Genomic DNA, 21,805 nt, shown 5'->3' with positions numbered 1-21,805 from the left:
TAAAACCACAATGAGATACTACTACACACTTATTAGAATGATTAAAATTAAAAAGACTGACTACACCAAGCACTCCCGAGGATATGGAGGAATTGGACCTCTTCATACACTGCTGGTGGAAATGTAAAATGGTGTGGCCACTCTGGAAACCGTTTGCAGTTTCTTAAAACGTTAAACATACACCTACCATGTGAACCAGCCAATCTTTGGTAACTACTCAAGAGAAAGGAAAAGCATACATTCATACAATAAATTGTACACAACTGTTCATAACAGCTTTATTTATAAGAGCCCCAAACTGGAAATAGCCTAACGAGCCTCACCAGGTAAGTAGATAAACCAGTGTATCAGTAAAATGGAGTGCTATGCCAGTAATAAATAAGAATGAACTGCTGATACATGCTACGTGGATGAATCTCAAAATAATTATGCTGAATGAAAGCATCTTGCAAAAAAGAATATACCCATTTTATAAAAGTCTGGTAAATGCCAATGGATCTATACTGGCAAAAAGCAGATCAGTGGTTGCCTACGGATGAGGAACAGGATGGGAAAAAGGCAGGAGAGATTACAAAGGAGCATGAGGCAGTTTTGCAGGTCAGGGATGTGTTCATTACCTTGATTGTGATGACAGGTTTATAGGTGTGTGCATATGTCAAACTGTGTACTTTTAATTATAAAAATATACAGCTTTTGAATATCATTTATAGCTCACAATACTGTTTAATAATAACAAAAGGCAATGGGAAATATGACCCACCTTCAAATTCAGGAGCTGGCTTATTTGTGTTCAAAGCCTCCAACATTTGTTTGAGACTTACTTCACTATTTTCTAAAAAGTAAAGTATAAGGATTACAAAATGGCAAAGGTGTCAATGTGAATAATCATCATTAAAATAACCATGACAGGGAATGGTGTGTGTGTGTGGGGGGGGGGGGGGACAAATTTTGTTAATGTCTGAAAATTAGCCAGATAAAAACTAATCAATTTAAAAGAATTTTACCACGAATCTATTCCCTTAAAACAAGAAAAAATTCTAACCGTATTATTTGTCTTAATTAAATATTGATGTATACATTTTACAAATGTGATGTCAGACAGAGGGTGACTCTTAAAAATACTTCCAAGAGTAAAAAAATATTAATTTTAATTTGTTCTCAGTATGCCTACATTCTCATTATGTTTCTAAGACCTAGTTTATCTAAAACATACATATATAAAACATATCCCAAGCACACAGTAAAACTAGGACTTCAACAGAGATTGTTCTTTTAAAAAGGACTCACCATCAATAGATGCTTGACCCAGAATTTCCTGGAACGTCTTGTTGCTTAATGGAATTCTAGCCTTCCGGAGTTGGGACCTCAGCTCATTTATAGGCATCTTATCATTTCTGATCTTATCAAGAGTTGTAATCTCTTTAAATAAATCTGTAGACATGTCAAGAATAGAGAACTGATGAGGAAGTTGAGGCAAAGCCCTTTTTTAGACTTAACACCCTAACCTGCACAGAGTAGATGCATTACAAAAGGAATTCTGAGTTAGAGGGCTTTCAAAACATGTCAGTGGGCTTTGTTTTCAGAAGTCACTTAAACAATAAGCAAAATTTAACATACCCCTAGCCAGCTAAAAGTTGAGTTTCTGCAACATTTTTGTACAAGTTTGCTTTTATTTATTAACTATTTCTCCTCAAAGGTTTTTCTACTACATGCTCCAGTCTTTCAGAGACTGTAAAGCATTTCAAGAACAGCTTGATAATAAATAGCTCTTGGAATGAAGTCAAATATCAAAAATAGAACCCAGCTAGTTGGCAAAAGGAAAACTGAAAAATATAAATCTGTTATGCACTGAAAAACAGCCACACCCTATCCTAGGCATCAGAAAGCCTCTCTTTCTTGCTAGCCTACCTACTAGTATTACATGCAGTAAATCCTTTTTTTTTTTTTTTTTGTACTTTTTTTTAACATTTCACTATAGGTGAGAAAAAGAAGCATATGGAAATTATTGGAGGTGAGAGAAAATTGTATTAGATTCACCAGGGGAGAAAATGTGTACCTTATACTGGAGCATATACTGAGACAAACTATTTCGCTTTAAGAAAGCATATTCTAGGAATGTAATTCTAAATAATTCATTACAGTCAAAGCACAGATTAAATATGATAAGGAATAAGAAAGCAGATTATAACATCTTGATACATTAAAAAGAAAACTTAAGGAATTAAAAATACAGGGGAAAACAAACCATATTTTAGAAAAAGAATACCATTGAATTATCTTAGAAATTTACTTTTAATTTTCATTCTTTTACTATACTTACTATTGAATGGTGTTGATGGTTTAGGTGAATTAGTGAAAACATCAGTTACATCTTTTAAGATCTTTTTACTTTCTGCAAAGTTAAGAAACAAAATGGAATTTAAATAGATTTTAAGCTCATGAAAGCAGGGATCTGGTATTGTTTCAATTTCATTCAGCTTTCAAACTTCTGTGACCATAATGCATGGTAAGAAATACACTTAGATTATGAGCATGTGCGTGTACACACACACACACACACACACACACACACACACACACAAACAGGGAATGCAAGGAAACACAATCTGGGAATTGCAAGGTACAGTTAGGATTCAGACCTCCCCATCCCCTGCCCCGAGGCAGGTCATAAGACACTCATGTGAGAGATGCCCTTGCTATACCCAGAGGGAGGGTGCATCCTTATCTCTGAAGACTGAGGGTTGGAGGGACACCAAGAGGAATCTGAACGAACAGACCTTACTAAGTTTCCCCTGGTTGACCACCCTCAGCTCATATCATTTTGTCCCATCACAGTTTTCTACCACTTTCCACGCTTCATCAAAGCTAACACCAAAACATTAAACACCAAGGTTTAACAACTCCTTATGAATATTCCCCTTTCATGTAAAATTTATATTAAATTTGAATGCTTTTCTCTTGTTGATCTGTCTTTTGTTACAGGGCTCCAGCTGGGAACCTAGAAGGGTAGAAGGAAAAGATTGTGTTCCCACTCCTACAGAAGCCTGCTTCAGGGATCATAGGCTGGTAGCCCACAGACTGAATATAGCTGAGATTCAGTCATGTTCATTGTCCTAGGGAGTGGTGGGGTTTTCTTTCCATTTGAATTTAACTATCTTCATCTAGGACACATGCTCTCAAGTTACCTTACAGTCCACACCCCTTCCTTTTGTCTTATAACCAACTCATTTTATTAATTTTGCATTACGTGCCTGGCTACTGCAGGCATTTGAGTTAGCGGACTCTGCAGAGCCTGATTCAAAAGTTACCCTTCTCTATTGAAGTCTATTGTAATTTATCTAAATAGCAAATATTGGAGCTATGGCACTATACCTCTTGAAGTGGCAGGATAATTTGACCCATCTTTCCTATTCGAAGCAGTTAGCTTGGCCTTAAATATTTCCTCACTCCTGAGATTTTTGTAGACTGAGAGTTTTTGTAGGGACTGTGTTTGCAAAAACCTAGAGTCATTGAAGAAAATATGCCAAATGCCTAAATAGAGAGGCAGAGTTTGTCTGGAGACAGAGACAGAAGGAAAGAGAGGGACAGGGAGGGGTTGAGAGACTAGAGGTTTGATGGGAAAGAGTGAGAATTACCCTGTGGGAGCTTCCCTTCACACAGATGCAGGATTACCACAGGCTCCAACAACAAAGCGTCAGTAGAAACACAATGCAAGGAAGTTTTACCTCTGTCTCCCACATTATGGTGTGACTTTGGAATGGGAGAGGGTGCCAGTAATCAACCACCCTGCCCCCAGGGTCTGATTTAATTTAATTGAAAGAAAAAAATGATTTCAATTTCTGGTATTTAGTAGCTAGATATCTGGATCAGCCCTCCTACTAAAAACAACTAAAAATTCTAAATAAAATTATTGCTATAAAAAAAAATCTTGGGGCGCCTGGGTGGCTCAGTCGGTTAAGCGTCCGACTCCGGCACAGGTCACGATCTCACAGTCCGTGAGTTCGAGCCCCGCGTCGGGCTCTGTGCCGATAGCTTGGAGTCTGGAGCCTGTTTCAGATTCTGTGTCTCCCTCTCTCTTTCTGACCCTCCCCGACTCATGCTCTGTCTCTCTCTGTCTCAAAAATAAATGTTAAAAAAAAAAAATTTTTTTTAAATCTTGAATTCATCAATGTGCTGCCAAGAAAGTAAGAAATTCCCAGACCAAACAACTGATGAAAGGCTGTAATCCAGAAACACGGCGACTGTTTTTACCCAAAGAGTGTTTGCCAAACACAAAACTAAAACAAAACAAAATTGGATGAATTTTAGTTTGTACTTTCAAAGGCTCAGACAAAGCCTAAGTTCCTCCCAAAGTGGAGGGGAACGTGGGGTGGTTATCCTCAATTTACAAAAATGTTTCTCTAGATTTCAAGACCCAGAAAAAAATATCAAGAATAAGAAACAGTTCCTCCTTTATAGATAATCTGACTTTTCTCTCTAGCTACCTTTAAGATTTTTCTTTCTCTTTGGTATGTCACAGTTTCATCATGATAACCCTACGTATGGATTTCCTTTCATCCTATGTGGGATTCACTGGAATTCTTGTATTGGTAGGTTTAGGTCTTTCTCATTCTGGAAAATTCTCAGCTATAGTTCTCCAAATATTTTCTCTGCAACCACTCTGTCTCTTCTCTCCTGTGTGGATATATATCACATCTTTTCATTCTTTCTTTTTCTAGCTTTACTGAGATGGAACATTATATTAGTTGTAACTAATATATAACGTAATCAGAGATACACATATATATTTCAAACTGATTGCCATAATAAGTAGACCTCTTCATTCTGCCTTCCTTTTAGCTTCTTCTTCTTCTTCTTTTTTTTAATGTTTATTTATGTGGGGGAGAGAGAGAGTAGGAGATGTGCAGAGAGGGAGACAGAGGATCTGAAGAGGGCTCCATGCTTCCAGCAGTGAGCCCAATGCAGGGCTCTAACTCACAAACCACAAGATCATGACCTGAGCAGAAATCTGATGCTCAATCAACTGAGCCACCCCAGCGCCCCTAACCTCTTTCCTATATTCCAACTCTGTCTTTCTATGCTGCATTCTGTATAATTTCTTCAAACTCCTTTGCACTTCATATTTCTCTCTTCACCCATGTTTAATCTGCTAATATTGTTGTCTGCTAATTAATTTTATTATAGTTTTAATTTCTTTATGTCCTGTTTCTTTCTTTTCAAATTTTAGTTTCCCTTACATGTTTTCAAATTTATCTTTTTTTAGAAGAGTACAGAAAGAGTGAAATTAAAAGAATAGAAAATACATATATATCCAAAAATATACTGTATTGCATATTTGCAGGTTGCTCAGAGAGTAAATCTTAAAATTTCTCAACATAAGAAAAAAACCCCTTCTTTTAACTATGCATGGTGACGTGTTAACTAGATCTATCGTTGTGATCATTTCATTCTATATGTGAAATATATATACAAAATGTCACAAAATCAATGGTAGAGAAGAAAATGATACAGATGAAAACATAAATCGAGGAAACAATAAACACACACGATAGAGAGGATCAGAAAGCCAGGAATTAGTTAAGAGTTATTAAAATTGACAAACCACTAGCATAAATGACCTAAAAAGAAAAAAGATGGGGCGCCTGGGTGGCTCAGTCGTCAAGCGTCTGACTTCGGCTCAGGTCATAATCTCATGGTCCATGAGTTTGAGCCCCGCGTCAGGCTCTGTGCTGACACCTTAGAGCCTGGAGCCTGCTTCAGACTCTGTGTTCCCTCTCTCTGACCCTCCTCCACTCTCTCTCCCTCAAAAATAAATAAAAACATTTTTAAAAATCTTTAAAAAAGAAGTATCTGATTTTATTTATTTTTTAAAATGTTTGAAAACATCTTTTTAAACATTTTTTAAATGGTTATTTATTTATGTTTGAGAGGGAGAGAGAGAGGGAGAGAACAGGGGAAGGGCAGAGAGCAAAGAGAGAGAGAGAATCCCAGGCAGGCTCCGTCTGTCAGTGCAGAGCACTGTGAGATCGTGATCTCAAACCGTGAGATCATGACCTGAGCCAAAATGAAGAGTTGGACGCTTAACTGACTGAGCCACCCAGGCGCCCCAAGACGTATCCGATTTTAAAACCTGGATAAAAACAGTACTTGTTTCTACTAGTCTTCTCCAAATAAAGAAGAGTATCCACACACTTTCCAAAAGGGTTACAACAATTCTCAGTAACCAATTTATAAACATAGCAGTCCCATAACAATCTTCCTAAACCTATGGTATTAGTATTCTTAAAAAAAAAAAAAAAAAAAAAAAAAAAAATGAGCCAGCATGAACACATATAGTCTAAACAGGAAAACTGAGAGGTAACTCAAGAACTCACCATCTGTTTCAGAGTTCAGTAACACCCCAGGTTTTTCTTCATTTAAAGGTTTCTCCAGGCCCTCCAACGCAGATAAAAGGTCTTTAACTTCAACTTTCCTATCAAAGACACTATTAACAATGTTACATGCATCTTCTATTCCTAAACAGAGACATGACAAAATACAAAGGTATCTAGTAGGTCAGTCTATCCAGAGACGCACATAACAACTTGATTTGGGTGAAATGTATTCATTTTCTAGAATACCCAGTCTTGAGAGATTTTTGTCTCTCTGAAATATTCTCCAAACTGAAAGCTCTACAACATTTATAGGTTTACAATGCTTATATCAGAAAACAAGACACACTGAAATAGTTTACCTTACTAGTTCAACGCAGGAAGCTAAACAAAACAACAAAATACCAAAATTATCTCTAAGAAAATAGTGCCATGATGGGGAAACAAAAGGGGGCACTTGGGTGGCTCAGTCAGTTAAGTGTCTGACTTTGGCTCAGGTCTTGATCTCACGGTTTGTGAGCTCGAGCCCCACATCAGGCGCTGTGCTGTCAGCGCAGAGCCAGCTTCAGATCTGGCACTCTCTCTCTCTGCCCCTTCCCTACTCATGCTCGCTCACTCTCTCTCTCTCAAAAATAAATAAACAAACATTAAAAAAAGGCAGCCCTTTCTGTCTTTATCTAAACATTTGGAAAGAATGACAGTGTTGTTGATGACATGCCAATAATTTGTTGCTTTACTAACTTAAGTGTTATTCATTTATATCTTTTAATCTCCCTTGTATCCAAGTTACAACTGTCTTCTTTATTATGTCCTCCCTATTTTTTCCCCTTCATCATACTTCCTAAAGAGTTCTTTATTAGTCTTTTGAAAGAACCAACTTTTGGTTATATGGATAAGTGCGTGTGCGTGCGTGTGTGTGTGTGTGTGTGCGTGCGTGCGTGCGTGCGTGTGTGTGTGTTCTATTTCACTAACTTCAACTTTCCACTTTGTTAGCTCCTGACTAGCACTTTTCAGGGGGATTGTACTGCTCTTTTGTTGTTTATCCTGCTGGTTAGCTCTGTAAGCTGAACGTTTAAGATACATTGTTCTGGAGGCGCCTGGGTGCCTCAGTCGGTTAAGCGTCCCACTCTTCATTTTGGCCCAGGTCACGATCATGTCAGCTGCGCTGACAGCAAGGAGCCTGCTTGGGATTCTGTCTCTCCTTCTCTGTCTCTGCTCTCCCCCCCCCCCGCCCCCCCATACGCACTCTCTCTCCGAAAATAAACTCAAAAAAAGATAAATTATTTTTGATATTTCTTGTTTTCTAATAAAAGCATTTAATGCTATAAAATATCCTGTAAGATTGTTTTGGTCACACTCTACACGATTTGATACATAGTGCTTTCACTGTCATCATTTCTAAAATCTTTCAGGTTTCTTTTATTCTTCAACCAAGGAATTACTTACAAGGCAATTTGTTTTTCATCTTAAAAGCAACACTTTTCCTTTCTTTCACAAATAATTTTAATGTCACAACATCATGGTCAGACTATGTGGTGTGAATGACTTCTGATTTTTAGAATTCACTGAAATTTTTATTTGTGGCTTAAATACATCATCTATTTTTGTGGCTATTCCATAAGTATTTGAAAAGAATGTGTATGTGTTTAGGATACAGAGTACTCTAATCTGTTTCTGAAGTCAACTTTGTTAATACTGTCACTTCAATCTCAATCTCTTTCTCAATTTCTTTCAATCCGTCTATTTCAATCTCATCTTTCTATTTAGAATTCAGTGTTTACCTGGAAATAGATATAAATATGGTTGTGTTTTATGGGCATTAGTAGAAACCCAACCTATATAAAGCATTCTTTGTTATACACTTATTCCATTTTTTCCTTTCTTCATGGAACCGTATTGTTACTGAGGTCTCTCTCTGGTGCAAATGTAAATCTAGTTTACTGTTATGACGTGTATGTATGGACCGTATTTTATTCAACCATTTCCCCAATCGTGGACTCATAGATTGTTTTCATTTCTTTCCTCCCATAATGTTGCAGGGAGCATCCCTGTACATGTCTCTACAAGAAACTTCTCTGGGCTATTTATCTGAGAATAGAATTATTGGATCATAAGAAATATGCATACTGAATTTGACAAGTACTGCTAGATTGCAATCTGGAATGCTGTACCACTTTACCTACTCACTAGCAATTTGTGAGTATTGCCAACTCTCTTCATACACATATTTAGCTATGTGGGTTTCTCCTCCTGTATACTAAGTCTTATATCCTTACTTATTTTTCCAGTTGATTTCTTTCTTTCTACTGTTGATTTGCAGAATTTCCTTATATTTGAGATATTAATTTTTTGTTGGTTATCTTGTAATTATCTTCTTCTCCAGTCTGTTACATGTTTTAGAGTCCTTGATTTACCAGAAATCCTTAATTTTGATGTAATCAAATCCTTTTTTACCCCATGGTTGTGCTTTTGGGGAGTAACATCTTTACGAAGGTATCCATAACCACAAGGCACAATAGTTTTTCTTACATTTTCTTCCATCAGCTTTATAGTTTAATCTTTGAGATCCATTTTAACATTCATTTGATTCTTTGAAGGTTATTTTTGTATATGGTATGACATAGGGATTCTACTTCATTTTCTCTGCATTGTAAGACAATTTTCTCAAATCAGAAGCTAAATAATACATCTTTTCCCCACTAACTGATGATGTCATTTCTATCACATTCCGAGTTCCCATTAATAGAAGTCTCTACCGGGTTCTGTATTGTGATGCACTGGTCTATTTTCACAGGTCTATATTACAACAGCATTATGCTATGTACTAACATGTGACAAAGCAAGATCTTTATCTTTTTTTTTTCCCAAAAGGGTCTTAGCTATTCATAGATCTATAATCTTCTATAATGAATATAGAATTAATTTGTCAAGGTTCCCACCAAACTTATCCTGAGATAGTGAGTGGAACTGCATCCCAAGTACAGATTCTTTAGAGAGAATCCACTTATTTCAATACTTCTTTTAAAACCCCCGTTTTAGGACTACAATTCTCAATCTCAATGTCTGTGGTCCAAGGCTGTTTTAGTGTCCTCATGATAGAACTGTGCTGAAATGTCAAAACAAACCGAAAAAAGTTAAGCATTTAGCCAATGTTTTTCACAAGGAGATAGAGAGCAAATGTAAAAATATATATATATGAAGAAATAAACAAGAAAGATAAGAATACAGAGGGGAAAAGTCATTAGATGTGATTTAAAAAACCAAACTTGATTACTTTGATTATAAGATGGATAACCCCATCAGCATTAGGAAGGACAAAAGAAAGAATATAGCAATAAAACACATGACAAGGAAGAAAGAGAGACAACAGAAATTTTTTTAAATAATTCAAGAATATTACAGTATGAAAAATATGTATCTATGTGTGAAAACCTAGAGTTTACAACATCAACTGAGTTTAAATGAGAAAATGCATAAAAGGGGGGTTTGGTAGAGTATATATAAAGTCTATATACGCACATAACTATACATACACCGACCCCCAAAAATGAAGTTCCTGTTCATATGCATTTTGAATTTCATACTTACTGTGGCACTCGATAAATTCATCACTGTTGTCCAATTCTCTGATGAAATCCTTAAAACTCACCACTTCATCTTTTTTTAAAAAAGAAAAAAAGAAAGAATTTAGATATTATTGTAAAAAGGACCACTTGATGTTATAACACCAGAGCTATAAACACAAAAATAATGGAGAGGACTGGTAATCCTATTGTGACACGTGTGATATGCAGAATCGACCTAAAATAAAGCTGTCAGAGATGCACTTTGAACATCAATTCCTCTGATAAAAACCCATAAATTGATAGACAAGAAACAATTTTTAATTTCTCTTTTAAAAGATATATGGCAGTATATTTCCTTTGGCATTTAGAGTGAAACTTCTGAAATACGCAAAATTTGTTATTTTAAATTGAAATAATTACTCACCGTTAGGATGAGTGTTATCCAAAGTCTCCTTTATTTTATCATCTGTTAGATAGATTCCAATGGCATTTAAATTTTGCTGAAGTACAGGAATGTCTTTAAGTTCATTTTTGTAAATGTTGATGTTGTAAAATTGATTTTTATTTCCTGGGAAGAGATAATCACCTTCACTTAGAAAGGAATTTTCATGTTTCTCCTTTATACTTTAATTTTTTTTAATGTTTATTTATTTTTGACAGAGAGAGAGAGAAAGACAGAGCATGATCTGGGGAGGGGCAGAGACAGAGGGAGACACAGAATCTGAAGCAGGCTCCAGGCTCTGAGCTGTCAGCACAGAGCCTGACACGGGGCTTGAACTCACAGACCGCGAGATCATGACCTGAGTTGAAGTCAGACGCTCAACCGACTGAGCCACCCAGGCACCCGTCTCCTTTATATTTAAAAAAGAGTGGGGGAAAAAATCTCCCAAGATATAAAATTATACTTAAGAGAAAAGGCAGTATTTGTATTTATTTATGTACCTAAAATAATTTAAAATAGGTGACAATAGGTACACATAAATGTATAAATATAAGTAAGGAAACTGGGGGAAAGAAACAGAAGAGCAGCAAAAATAAGACAAAAGAGAGCAACAGACAAAGTACATTTCATAAGGTCATATACATTAAATTTTGCAACAATATCAAATGTGTATGCATCTAACAAGAGCCTTCCAAATATAGCAAAAGCTTGCAGAATTAAAGGGAGGAATGCATGAACCCATAATCAGAACTGCAGATTTGAAAATCTTGCACTTAGTAATTAATTGAACAACTAGAATAAACATCAGTAAGAATTAAGGGCGCCTGGGTGGCTCAGTCAGTTAAGTGTCTGACTTTGGCTTAGGTCACGATCTCACAGTTCATGAGTTAGAGCCCTGTGTTGGGCTCTGTGCTGACAGCTCAGAGCCTGGAGCCTGCTTTGGAGTCTGTGTTTCCCTCTCTCTCTGCCCTTCCCCTGCTCGTACTCTCTTTCTCTTTCTCTCTCTCTCTCTCTCTCTCTCTCTCTCTCTCTCTCTCCCCCTCTCTCTCTCAAAAATAAATATTAAAACAAAAAAAAATTTTAATGTTTAAAAAAATCAGAAATTAGAATATCCAACAAAACTAGCAAACAATCTAACCTAATGATATTTATAGAACACTACCCAACAACTACAGAATATACATTCTTTCAAGTGCACATGGAATATTCACCTAGGTAGACCACATGCTAGTCTTTAAACCAAATCTTAATGTATTTAAAAGAATTTAAATTGTACGAAATAAATTCTCTGACCAAGGTGTATTAAATTAGAAATCAGTAACAAGATCCCTAGCACATGTCCAAATATTTGGAAATTAAATAATATAGTTCTTTAATTTTTGTAATGTTTATTTATTTTTGAGAGACAGAGAGAGGCAGAGCGTGGGTGGGAGAGGGGCAGACAGAGAGGGAGACACAGAATCCGAAGCAGGCTCCAGGCTCTGAGCCGTCAGCACAGAGCCCGACACGAGGCTCCAACCCAGGAACCATGAGATCATGACCTGAGCCGAAGTCGGACACTTAACCAACTGAGCCACCCAGGTGCCCCTAAATAGTACATTTCTAAATAACTCATGTTTCAAATGAGATATCACAAGGTAAATTAGAAAATATTTGAAATAAGTGATTATCAAATCACAACATATAAAATTTTGTGAGATGCTGTGAAAGTGCTCAGAGGGAAATTTGTAGTTTTAAATGCTGGAAAGGTATAAAATCAGTAGTACAAAAAGCAGAGGTATGAAATTCTTTTTTCTTAATGTTTATTTTGGAAAGAGAGAGAGAGAAAGCATGAGCATGAGTAGGGGAGGGGCAGAGAGAGATGGAGACACAGAATCCAAGGCAGACTCCAGGCTGGCACGGGGCTTGAACTCACGAGCCGTGAGATCATGACCGGAGCCAAAGTCGGACGCCTAACCGACTAAGTCATGCAGGCACCCCTGAAACTCCTTTTTAAAAAATTCTTTTTTATAGTTGTATAATACTCTACTGTACATAGAAACTAAAGTTTATTCAACTAACCTCCAATGTTTACACATTAAGTATTTTCATTATATTTTGCCATCTCAAATAATTCTGTAATGAATAATCTTATGTATCTATATTTTCACATTGTTGGAGGGTATCTTCAGGGAAAATTCCTAGAAGCAGGATTGCTGGGTCCAAAGGTAAAGGCATATGTAGTTCTGTTAGACATTGCCAAATTCCCTCCATTAGAATGGTAGCATGTTAAATGCCCACCAGCTATAGGTAAACGTCTTTTTCTCTACAACCTAACAGAGTATGCTGTGAAGGTTTTCAATTTTTGCCAATCTAATGGGTGAGAAATTGTATCTCCATTTTAATTTGCATATTTCGTATTATGAGTAAAATCAAACATCTCTTAATATGTTCATAAGCCATTTAAGATCTTTTTTATGATTTATATATCCATGATTTTTGCCCATTTTTCTATTTTTCTTCTGTGATATACATTGTAGTTTCTACCATATTGTTATTTGTTCTTTGACTTTACCTATGATATCGTATTAATAGACAAAATTGTTTTTTTTTTAATTTTTTCCAAGATGGATGTCAGAGAGCTTACTGCCTATGTTTTTTCCTAGATTTTTTTTAAACGTTAAAAAAATTTTTTTTCAACATTTCTCATTTGTTTTTGTGACACAGAGAGAGAGATAGAGAGAGAGAGAGCGAGCGAGCATGAGCCGGGGAGGGGAGGAGAGAGAGGGAGACACAGAATCCGAAGCAGGCTCCAGGCTCCGAGCTGTCAGCACAGAGCCCGACGCCCACAGACCGCGAGATCATGACCTGAGCCAAGCCAGACAATTACCTGAGTCATCCAGGCGCCCCTCTTCCAGGAGTTTTATGGTTTCAGGTCTTACAAGTGCAAGTATTTAATCATAGTCTAAGATAGGAATCCAGTTTCATTCTTTTGCATGTGGTTGTCTAGTTTTCCCAACACCGCTTATTGAAGAGTCTGTCCTTTCCCCACTATATATTCTTGCCTCGTTTGTCATAAATGAATTGACCGTATACGCAAGGGTTTATTTCTGAGCTCTCCGTTCTGTTCCACTGATGTCTGTTTTTATGCCAATACCATAGAGTTTTGATTACTATACTTTTGTAATAAAGTTTGGAATCAGAAAGTATGATGGCTCCAGCTTTGCTCTTTCTCAAGATTGCTTTGGCTATCAGGGTTTTCTATGGCTCCACACAAATTTTAGGATTGTTTGTTCTAGGTGTGAAAAATGCCATTGGAATGTTGATAGGGATTGCAGTGAGCCCGTATATCGCTTTGGGTAGTATGGACATTTTAACGTTATTAATTCTTTGACTCCACAAGCATGGAATATCTTTCCATTCATTTGCATCATCTTCAATTTCTTTCTTCAATGTCTTATAGTTTTCAGTGTACAGGTCTTTCACCTCCTTGGTTAAATTTATTCTTAGGGATTTTGTTCTTTTCAATGCAATTGTAATGGGATAGTTTTCTTAATTTCTTTCTGATAGTTTATTAGCAAATAGAAATGCAACTGGTTTTTCTATTGGATTTCATATGGTGCAACTTTACTGAATTTGTTTATTAGTTCTAACAGTTTTTTTTAATAGAGCCTTTAGGGTTTTCTACATATAATATTGTGTTATCTGCAAATAGTAACAGTTTTACTTCTTTCTTTCCAATTTGGATGACTTTTGTTCCCTTTTCTTGCCTAATTGTTCTCAGTAGGACTTCCAATACTGTGAATACAAGTTGAGTAAAAATAGTGAGAAAAATTACGGCATAGGGAACATAGTCAATAACACTGTATTGTGACACTTTTATTGTGACAGATGATAACTACACTTATCATGGTGAGAAGTGAGCAATACATAGAATTATTGAATCACTATGTTGTATGCCTGAAACTAATATAACATTTTATGTAAACTATATTTTAGTAAACAAAACAAAACAAAAAAACTGGCAAGAATAGGCATCCTTGTCTTGTTCCTGATCTTAGAAGAAAAGCTTTCAGTTTTTCCCCATTGAGCATATATGTGGCCTTTCGTATACGGTCTTCATTAGGCTGAGGTATGTTCCTTCTGTACACACTTTGTTGAGAGGTTTGTTTTTTAATCATAAATGGATGTTATCTATCATAAATTGATGTTTGGCAGTTTCTATCAATTTAATTATATATATCCCAGCAATCCCATTTCTAGGTATTCAACTAGGAGAAATGAAAATATATGTCCACACAAATACCTGTACATAAATATTTATAGAAGCTTCACTCATAATCACCAAAACCCAGGAAATTTCAATAGTTTATCAATTGGTAAATACACAAACATTACATTCATGTAATGCAATAATACTCATCAATAAAAATAAACACACTGCATGCAAAAAGTTGATGAATGTAAAGTATAATATGCTATGTGAAAGAAGCCAGACTCAAATGAGCTTCATATGTTCTGATTCCATTTACATGACATCCTAGAAAAGGCAAAACTTTAGAGTCAAAGAACAGATCGGGGGTCACCAGGAATGAGGGTTAGCGAAATGGATGGACTACAAAAGGACACAAAGAAACTTCTGTGGTGATACAGTCTATGTGCTGTTTAGTAATGGTTACATGACATTATTTTTAAGGATTCAAAAAACGATATACCTAAAAAAAGGTGAATTTTACTACATGCAAGTTATACTGCAATAAATATAAATTTGCTCCTCAAAAATATAGTCAAGAGAGTAGTTGAGAATACATAAAAACAGAAAAGATAGGTATAAAATCCACTTTGCTAGGTTGGTCAAAAGTTTTAAAGTTGTCTTCTTTTTATTTTTCAAATTTTTATTTAAATTCTAGTTAGTTAACATATAGTGTACTCTTGGTTTCAGTAGAATTTAGTGATTCATCACTTACATGTGACACCCAGTGTTCAACGTAACAAATGCCCTCCTTAATACCCATCATCCTTTTAGCCCATCCCCCGCCACCTCCCTCCATCAACCCTCAGTTTGTTCACTATAGTTAAGACTCTTTATATGGTTTGCTTCTCTCTCTTTCCCCCACCTTCCCCTACGTTCATCCGTTTTGTTTCTTAAATTCCACATGTGTGAAATCATATGGTATTTGTCTTTCTCTGCCTGACTTATCTCGCTTAGCATAATCCAGCCTGGTTCCATCCACATTGTTGCAAATGGCAAGATTTCATTCTTTTGATGGCTGAGTAATATTCCATTACATATACATATACATATGCATACACCGTAACTTCTTTATTCATTCATCAGTCCATGGACATTTGGGTTTTTTCCATAATTTGGCAATTGTTGACAATGCTGCTATAAACATCAGGGTGCACGTGGCCCTTCAAATTAGTATTTGTGTACCTTTTGTGTAAATACCTAGTAGTGAAATTGCTGGGTCATAGGGTAGTTCTATTTTTAACTTTTTGAGGAAACTCCATATTGTCTTCCACAGTGGCTGCACCAATTTGCATTCTAAAAATTATTTTCTCATCGTTTATAATATTCTGATAAATTCAGGTCAGATATACCTAGTGAATAATCTCAGAGAACAGTATATAATCTAATATTTTTCTAGCACTATCAAAGTAAAACTACCCATAACTTTGAGTTTGGGGTAAACTTAGCAGTCTTTGCCATATAATTCAAACACAAGTTATATAAACTAATACTGTATTGTTTCATCTTTAAAAAAAATTAATGTTTGTTTATTTTTGACAGAGAGAGAGACAGGGAAACCGAGTACGAGTGGGGGAGGAGCAGTGAGGGAGGGAGACACAGAATCCGAAGCAGGCTCCAGGCTCTGAGCTGTCAGCACAGACCCTGATGGGGGGGCTCCAACTCACAGACCACAAGATCATGACCTGAGCCGAAGTCTGACGCTTAAACAACTGAGCCACCAAGGTGCCCCTATATTGTTTTATCTTTATATTGTTTCTTACTTACCTGTGCTTTATCTAATCCTGTGTGGTTTTTAAAAGATTTTGTTTGTTTGTTTACTATTTTAGGGAGAGAGAGAGCACAAGCTGGGGAGAAGGATGAAGGGAGAGAGGAAATCTTAAGCAGGCTTCATACTCAGCGCGAATGGATGCAGGTTGAGCCCATGACCCTGGAATCATGACCTGAGCCGAAGTCAAGAGTCAGTTGCTCAACCGACTGAGTGACGCAGACGCCCCAATCCTGTGTTGTTTTAACATGAAAACCACTGCCTGTCCTTCCACACGGAGCCAGTAGATACATATTAAGTGGAACTCACCTGAGGCTTTAGGCATGTTCAATGTATCACAGAACTTAATAAAAAATTCTTGAAAGGTAATCTTGCCATTTTCTGTAATGCAAAGTAAAATGTAGATGAAGGAATTACTGCTTCTGAATTAATCTGTCAGCAGTTAATAGTCAAGTTATAACAAAGGTGAAAAGCCCGGGGGTCAGCCTGTACTGTTCCTTCTTCCTTAACTTCTGCATACATATGATTATCAATTTCTATTCAATTATTTCCAAATACTTCTTGAGTATATCACTATATTAGTTAATGCCTATGCTATTACAATAGCATTGCTAAAAATCTATCGCATCAGTCTCATTGCTCTCCATTTATTTTAAACAATGCAGCAAGAGAGGTCTTTCTCTTTAAAAAAAAAAATCTGGTTACTCCTCTGAATAAAACCCTTCAGTAGCTCCTACTTGTCCAAAAACTACAAAAGCAAAACAAAACAAACACATGGTGGGTAGGCAAAGAGGCTATAGGCCAATATTCCTTACAAATGTGTTAACATCTAAGTGAAATTCTAGAAAATAGGGTTTAGCAGTATAAGCAGAAACTAAAGTTCTAGATACCTTTAGGACATGCATTGTCACTGAGGGTGATAGGCTTTCAGGAAGGAAAACAGGTTCTTGGAGGGGAAAAAATCTTAGCCATTACAATGGTTTGTGGCCACAGTACATAAGCAAGTATTTATTTTTGGCATTAAACATTCATAGCGTGTGGGATGGTGAAAACGACAAAAACGTCTAAAAAGTCTCCTTAGGGGAGTGATTTTTTTTTTTTTTTAAAGGTTAAGAAACACTACTTTTAGGATAATGGTAACCACCTAAATTTACTCTGGAGAAATCTAAGAAAAAGGCTTAGAAATCCATAGGACCAAAGATGGCATCTTGATGTGGAACTCAGTGCATAGGATTTGGTGGTGAAGGAAAAGAAAGAAGCAGTTAAAGATGAAGTCCCTACCAAACAGTATCAAAATGTCAGAAGGCTCACTACCCCCACTTCCCACCCTCTGCCCCAAAGGTGCCATTAAAGTAAACGGACTTCATTTACTTCAGTAGAAACTGAAGACAGAGCTCCAAACTGAATGTGCCACCCAACACCCTCAACTCTTTCAACAAATCAGGATAGAAATGGACAAAGGAAGATTTGAGATGGGAGCCAACAACTCAGAAAATAGATTGTGTAGAAAGACCAAGTCAGCTCCAAAATAAAGACTCAAGTAAAGTAAAGGTACACAAGGTGGAATGGATATGACAAACTATAGTAAGGGACATAAAGGATAGACATGAAAAGAACCAAAAGGAAAAAAAAAAAAAAAAAGGAGGGGGAGAGAGAAAAGGAAGAAAAAAAACAAACCAATGCAAAAAAAAAAAAAAAGTAGAAAAGTTTACAGCAGAAGTGACAGAGCCCAGAAATAAACCCCACATACGCTCAACTAATATTTGACAAGGCAGCCAAGAACATTCAATGGAGAAAGGATGGTCTCTTCAACAAATGGTGTTGGGAAACTGAATAACCACTTGGGATACTCCCCAAAATCACCTCAAAATAAATTAAAGATTTAATTGTAAGATCTGATACTGTAAAGAAAACATAAGGAAACAGCTTTCAGACATTGGTCTTGGCAATGATTTTTTGGACATGACACCAAAAGCACAAACAACAAAAAGCAGAAATCAACAAGTAGAACTAGATCCAATTGAAGATTTTTCTTTTTCTTAATGTTTATTTGTTTGTGAGAGAGAAAGACACCGAGCATGAGCAGGGGAGGGGCAGAGAGAGAGGGAGACACAGAAACTGAAGCAAGCTCCAAGCTGTCAGCACAGAGCCCGACGTGGTGCTTGAACTCAAGAATCATGAGATCGAGACCTGAAGTCGAATGCTTAACTGGCTGTAGTCGGACGCTTAACCAACGGAGCCACCCAGGCACCCCAGAACTACCTTCAACTTAAAAACTTTTGTACAGCAAAAGAAACAATCGGCAAAATGAAAAGGCAACCTACAGAATGAGAGAAAATATTTGCAAACCATATATCTGATAAAGGATTATTATCCAAAATATATAACAAAGAATTCACACAGCTCAATAACAAACAAACAAATGAACTATTTTAAAAATGGGCAGAGTAATAGAATAGGCATTTTCCCAAAGAAGACATCCAAAAGACCAACAGGTGCATGAAAAGGTGTTCAACATCACTAACCATCAGGGAAATGCAAATCATAACCACAATGAGATATTGCTCAAACCTGTTAGAATGGCTATCACCAAGAAGACAGGAGATACGGATTTGTGATGATGTGGAGAAAGGGAACCCTCATACACTGTTGGTGGCAATGTAAATTGGTGCAGCCACTATGGACAACAGTATAGAGATTCCCCTCAAAATTAAAAATAGAACTACAATATGAACCATCAATTCCCCTTATAAGTGTATATTCAAAGGAAACGAAAACAGGATCTCGAAGACATACTCCTGTGTCTACTGCAGCATTATTCACAATAGCTAAAATATGGAAACAATCTAAGTGCTCATCAACAGATGAATAAACAGAGGTAGTGTGAAAATATACAACAGAATATTTTTCAGCCATGAGAAAGAGAGAAATCCTGCCATTTGCAACAACATGGTAGGATCTTGAAGTCCTTATGCTTAGAGGAGATAAGCCAAAGACAAATGTTGTATATGTCACTAATATGTGGAATCCAAAAAAGCCGATCTCATAGAAAGAGAGTAGAATGGTGGTTACCAGGGACTTAGGGGGTGGGGTGATTGGGGAGATACTGTTAAAAAGTACAAATTTGCAGTTAAAATGAATAAATTCTGGAAATCTAATGCTGTGCTGATCTAATACTGTATTACATAATTGAAAGTTGCTAAGAAACTAGATCTTAAATGTTCTCACCACAAAAAAAGAAATCGTGATAATTACGTGATGTGATAGAGGTGTTAGATAACATTACAGTGATAATTATATTGCAATATATAAATGTATCAAATCAGCACATTGGACACCCTAAACTTACATAATGTTATCATATGCCCATTATATCTCAATTTTACAAAAAGGAAAAGAAAAACTCTGTGGAGGTGGAGTGGGGGAAAAAAAAAGCTCTAAGTCACTAATATCGAGGATGAAAATGAAGGTATCATTACAGATGAAGCAGAAATCAAAAAAGATAAGAAGCAGATGTCAAGGACAACTTTATCCAATACATTTGAAAAGTCAGATGAAATGGACAAATTCCTATAAAGACACAGCCTGCCAAAACTGACAGGAAAATAGAATATTTTCTTGGTAATACCATACAATTTAAGAAATTAAATCAATAATCCAGAATTTTTCCATAAATAAAACTCTAGGCCCATAAGGCTTCACCTGTGAGTTCTGCTTAACATTTGAGGAAGAAAAAAATCTCTTACAGAGAATAGGAAAGTAAAGAATATTCCCCAACTCTTTTGAAAACGTAGCAAAAATGATATTCAACAATACCAGTCATTAAAATAACGCAGTTATTTTCTACATTTATAAACATCTGCTTCCCTGAGCCAATGCCACAGGCAACACCCCCTGAGGTATTCCTGGATATCAGCATAGTTTCCATAGTTTCCCTTCCAAAGGGTTAACACGTGGCAAAGGGCCTCACGGACTCTGTTGTACTCTGTGCATGGCATTCTGACTGAATACTGCCCGCGCCAGTCAGTTCGCAAAGTGACCTCATCTCCCAAGTACCACCACCCACAGGGATAAAGTAGGCCCAGACTCCCCCATCTGTTCAGTCTCACAGAGCTCAGGCTTGGCACACTATGGTGGCACCGGTGCTCACCAGTCATCTCACTGCAGCCCCCCCGCCCCAGGGTGCCCTCCATTGCTGTATACCCCATCCATACATCTCCCATCCCCACTGGTAGATGATGGCCTTTACAACTAGATGCATTCAGACTACTAACCGTGTTCAGGTCCATGTCTTAATACTTCATCAAGTAAAACATTAGCTGCATGAAAGTCATTGTTCATCAATAATGCCTTGAGGTCAGAGACATCAATCAGATCATTCTGGAGAATTTGAACAGTAACGAAGAGTAGCCGTGTAACTGAGAAAAAAAAAAAAAAAGAGCAAAAACATGCTTCAACAGCAGAAATAAGAGTACACTGTTCACTTTCACTTAATGGGCTTGAGTTGCATAAAAGAAGTTTACATGAAATTACTAGTAGTTTTAAAAACCATTGTGTATTATAATAGCTAGCAGTTACTGAACACTAAGTGCTGGAGACTCTTCTGAGTACTTCTACTTTACCTATTTAAGTCTATTATTACCTGTAATAATTCCAAGATAGGCATTATTATCCCCATTTTTCAGATGAAGGAATTGAGGTTAGTGAGAGTTAAAAAATTTTTTTTAATGTTTATTTATTTTTGAGAGAGAGAGAGAGACAGACAGACAGACAGAGAGAGAGACAGACAGACAGACCATGAGCAGGGAAGGGTCAGAGAGAGACAAAGATGCAGAATCTGAAGCAGGCTCCGGGTTCTGAGCTGTCAGCAGAGACTCCAACGTGGGGCTCAAACTCACTAACCGCGAAATCATGACCTGAGCTGAAGTTGGGCGCTTAACCGACTGAGACACCCAGGCGCCCCGAGGTTTGTGAGATTAAGTGATTTACTAAAGAATATACTGGTATTAAGTGACAGGGCCAGGATTCAAATCCAGGCACGATATTTCCAAAGCCCATGCTCTTAACTACTGTGCCTTTCAGGTAGACATATGTAACTGGTCAACCATTATGCCTACAGCTACATAATACTTCATATGTGGACCCTGAAATAATTGTGAAGCATTACAAAGAAGTTTACATCAAAACTTTATTGCCTTATTTCACTTAAAGTTATGTTACAGAGACAAAATAAGAAGAAGAAGGTGCTGTTTCTGTAAGTCGTGCTCTTTATATTTATCTTATAGCCCCACAAATGTTGACAGCCTTGGTCACTTTCCAATGCCTTCAAACAGTTGTGGTTGTTGATGCTGTTTAATTTAGTCCACATTTTACTAGTTGTTCTCAGCAGGAGGGTTGGTTTCACATAAGCTACTCCATCATAGTCAG

The 21,805-nt window shown here is 36.8% G+C and overlaps 3 protein-coding genes across 7 annotated transcripts in view; 1 reads left to right on the top strand and 2 right to left on the bottom strand.

Annotated features, from left to right (window-relative positions):
- Nucleotides 1–16,747, top strand: part of LOC147571450 (pleckstrin homology domain-containing family M member 1-like) — a 191,938-nt gene extending 175,191 nt beyond the window's left edge. For 3 of the 5 annotated variants that reach the window (XM_086696389.1, XM_086696374.1, XM_086696373.1), the window contains 2 exons: nucleotides 16,153–16,335; nucleotides 16,440–16,747. The gene's annotated coding sequence lies outside the window, so the exon portion shown is untranslated. The remainder of the gene's footprint in view (nucleotides 1–16,152; nucleotides 16,336–16,439) is intronic. The other 2 variants (XM_086696388.1, XM_086696372.1) reach the window with 1 other exon arrangement.
- The window catches only part of LOC147571447 (EF-hand calcium-binding domain-containing protein 13-like), a 157,988-nt gene that overhangs the window by 35,689 nt on the left and 100,494 nt on the right, over nucleotides 1–21,805 (bottom strand). Inside the window, 1 exon segment of the mRNA XM_086696415.1 lies at nucleotides 20,678–20,796. Within this exon segment, the coding sequence (XP_086552541.1) occupies nucleotides 20,678–20,796 (119 nt within the window).
- On the bottom strand, nucleotides 699–17,064 carry LOC147571449 (EF-hand calcium-binding domain-containing protein 13-like). Its single transcript, XM_086696399.1, has 7 exons — nucleotides 16,688–17,064; nucleotides 10,362–10,505; nucleotides 9,960–10,028; nucleotides 6,375–6,515; nucleotides 2,321–2,392; nucleotides 1,288–1,431; nucleotides 699–832 (listed from the first exon to the last, which is right to left on the bottom strand). Exons 1-7 carry the CDS (start codon nucleotides 16,701–16,703, stop codon nucleotides 705–707), a joined length of 714 nt encoding a protein of 237 aa, XP_086552525.1. The 5' UTR covers nucleotides 16,704–17,064; the 3' UTR covers nucleotides 699–704.

The sequence above is a fragment of the Puma concolor genome, unplaced genomic scaffold, assembly GCF_028749965.1.
Source record: "Puma concolor isolate L17-30 unplaced genomic scaffold, mPumCon1.1.hap2 unalloc_scaffold_27, whole genome shotgun sequence".
In the NCBI taxonomy this organism is placed as follows: Eukaryota; Metazoa; Chordata; class Mammalia; order Carnivora; family Felidae; genus Puma; species Puma concolor.
This window is presented reverse-complemented; position numbering and strand designations above follow the sequence as displayed.

Coding starts and splice junctions, on each gene's coding strand:
- LOC147571449 (XM_086696399.1), bottom strand. Junction 10,029..10,361: donor GGATAACACTCATCCTAACG/GTGAGTAATTAT, acceptor TTTTAAAAAAAG/ATGAAGTGGTGAGTTTTAAG. Junction 1,432..2,320: donor ACCATCAACACCATTCAATA/GTAAGTATAGTA, acceptor ACATGTCTACAG/ATTTATTTAAAGAGATTACA.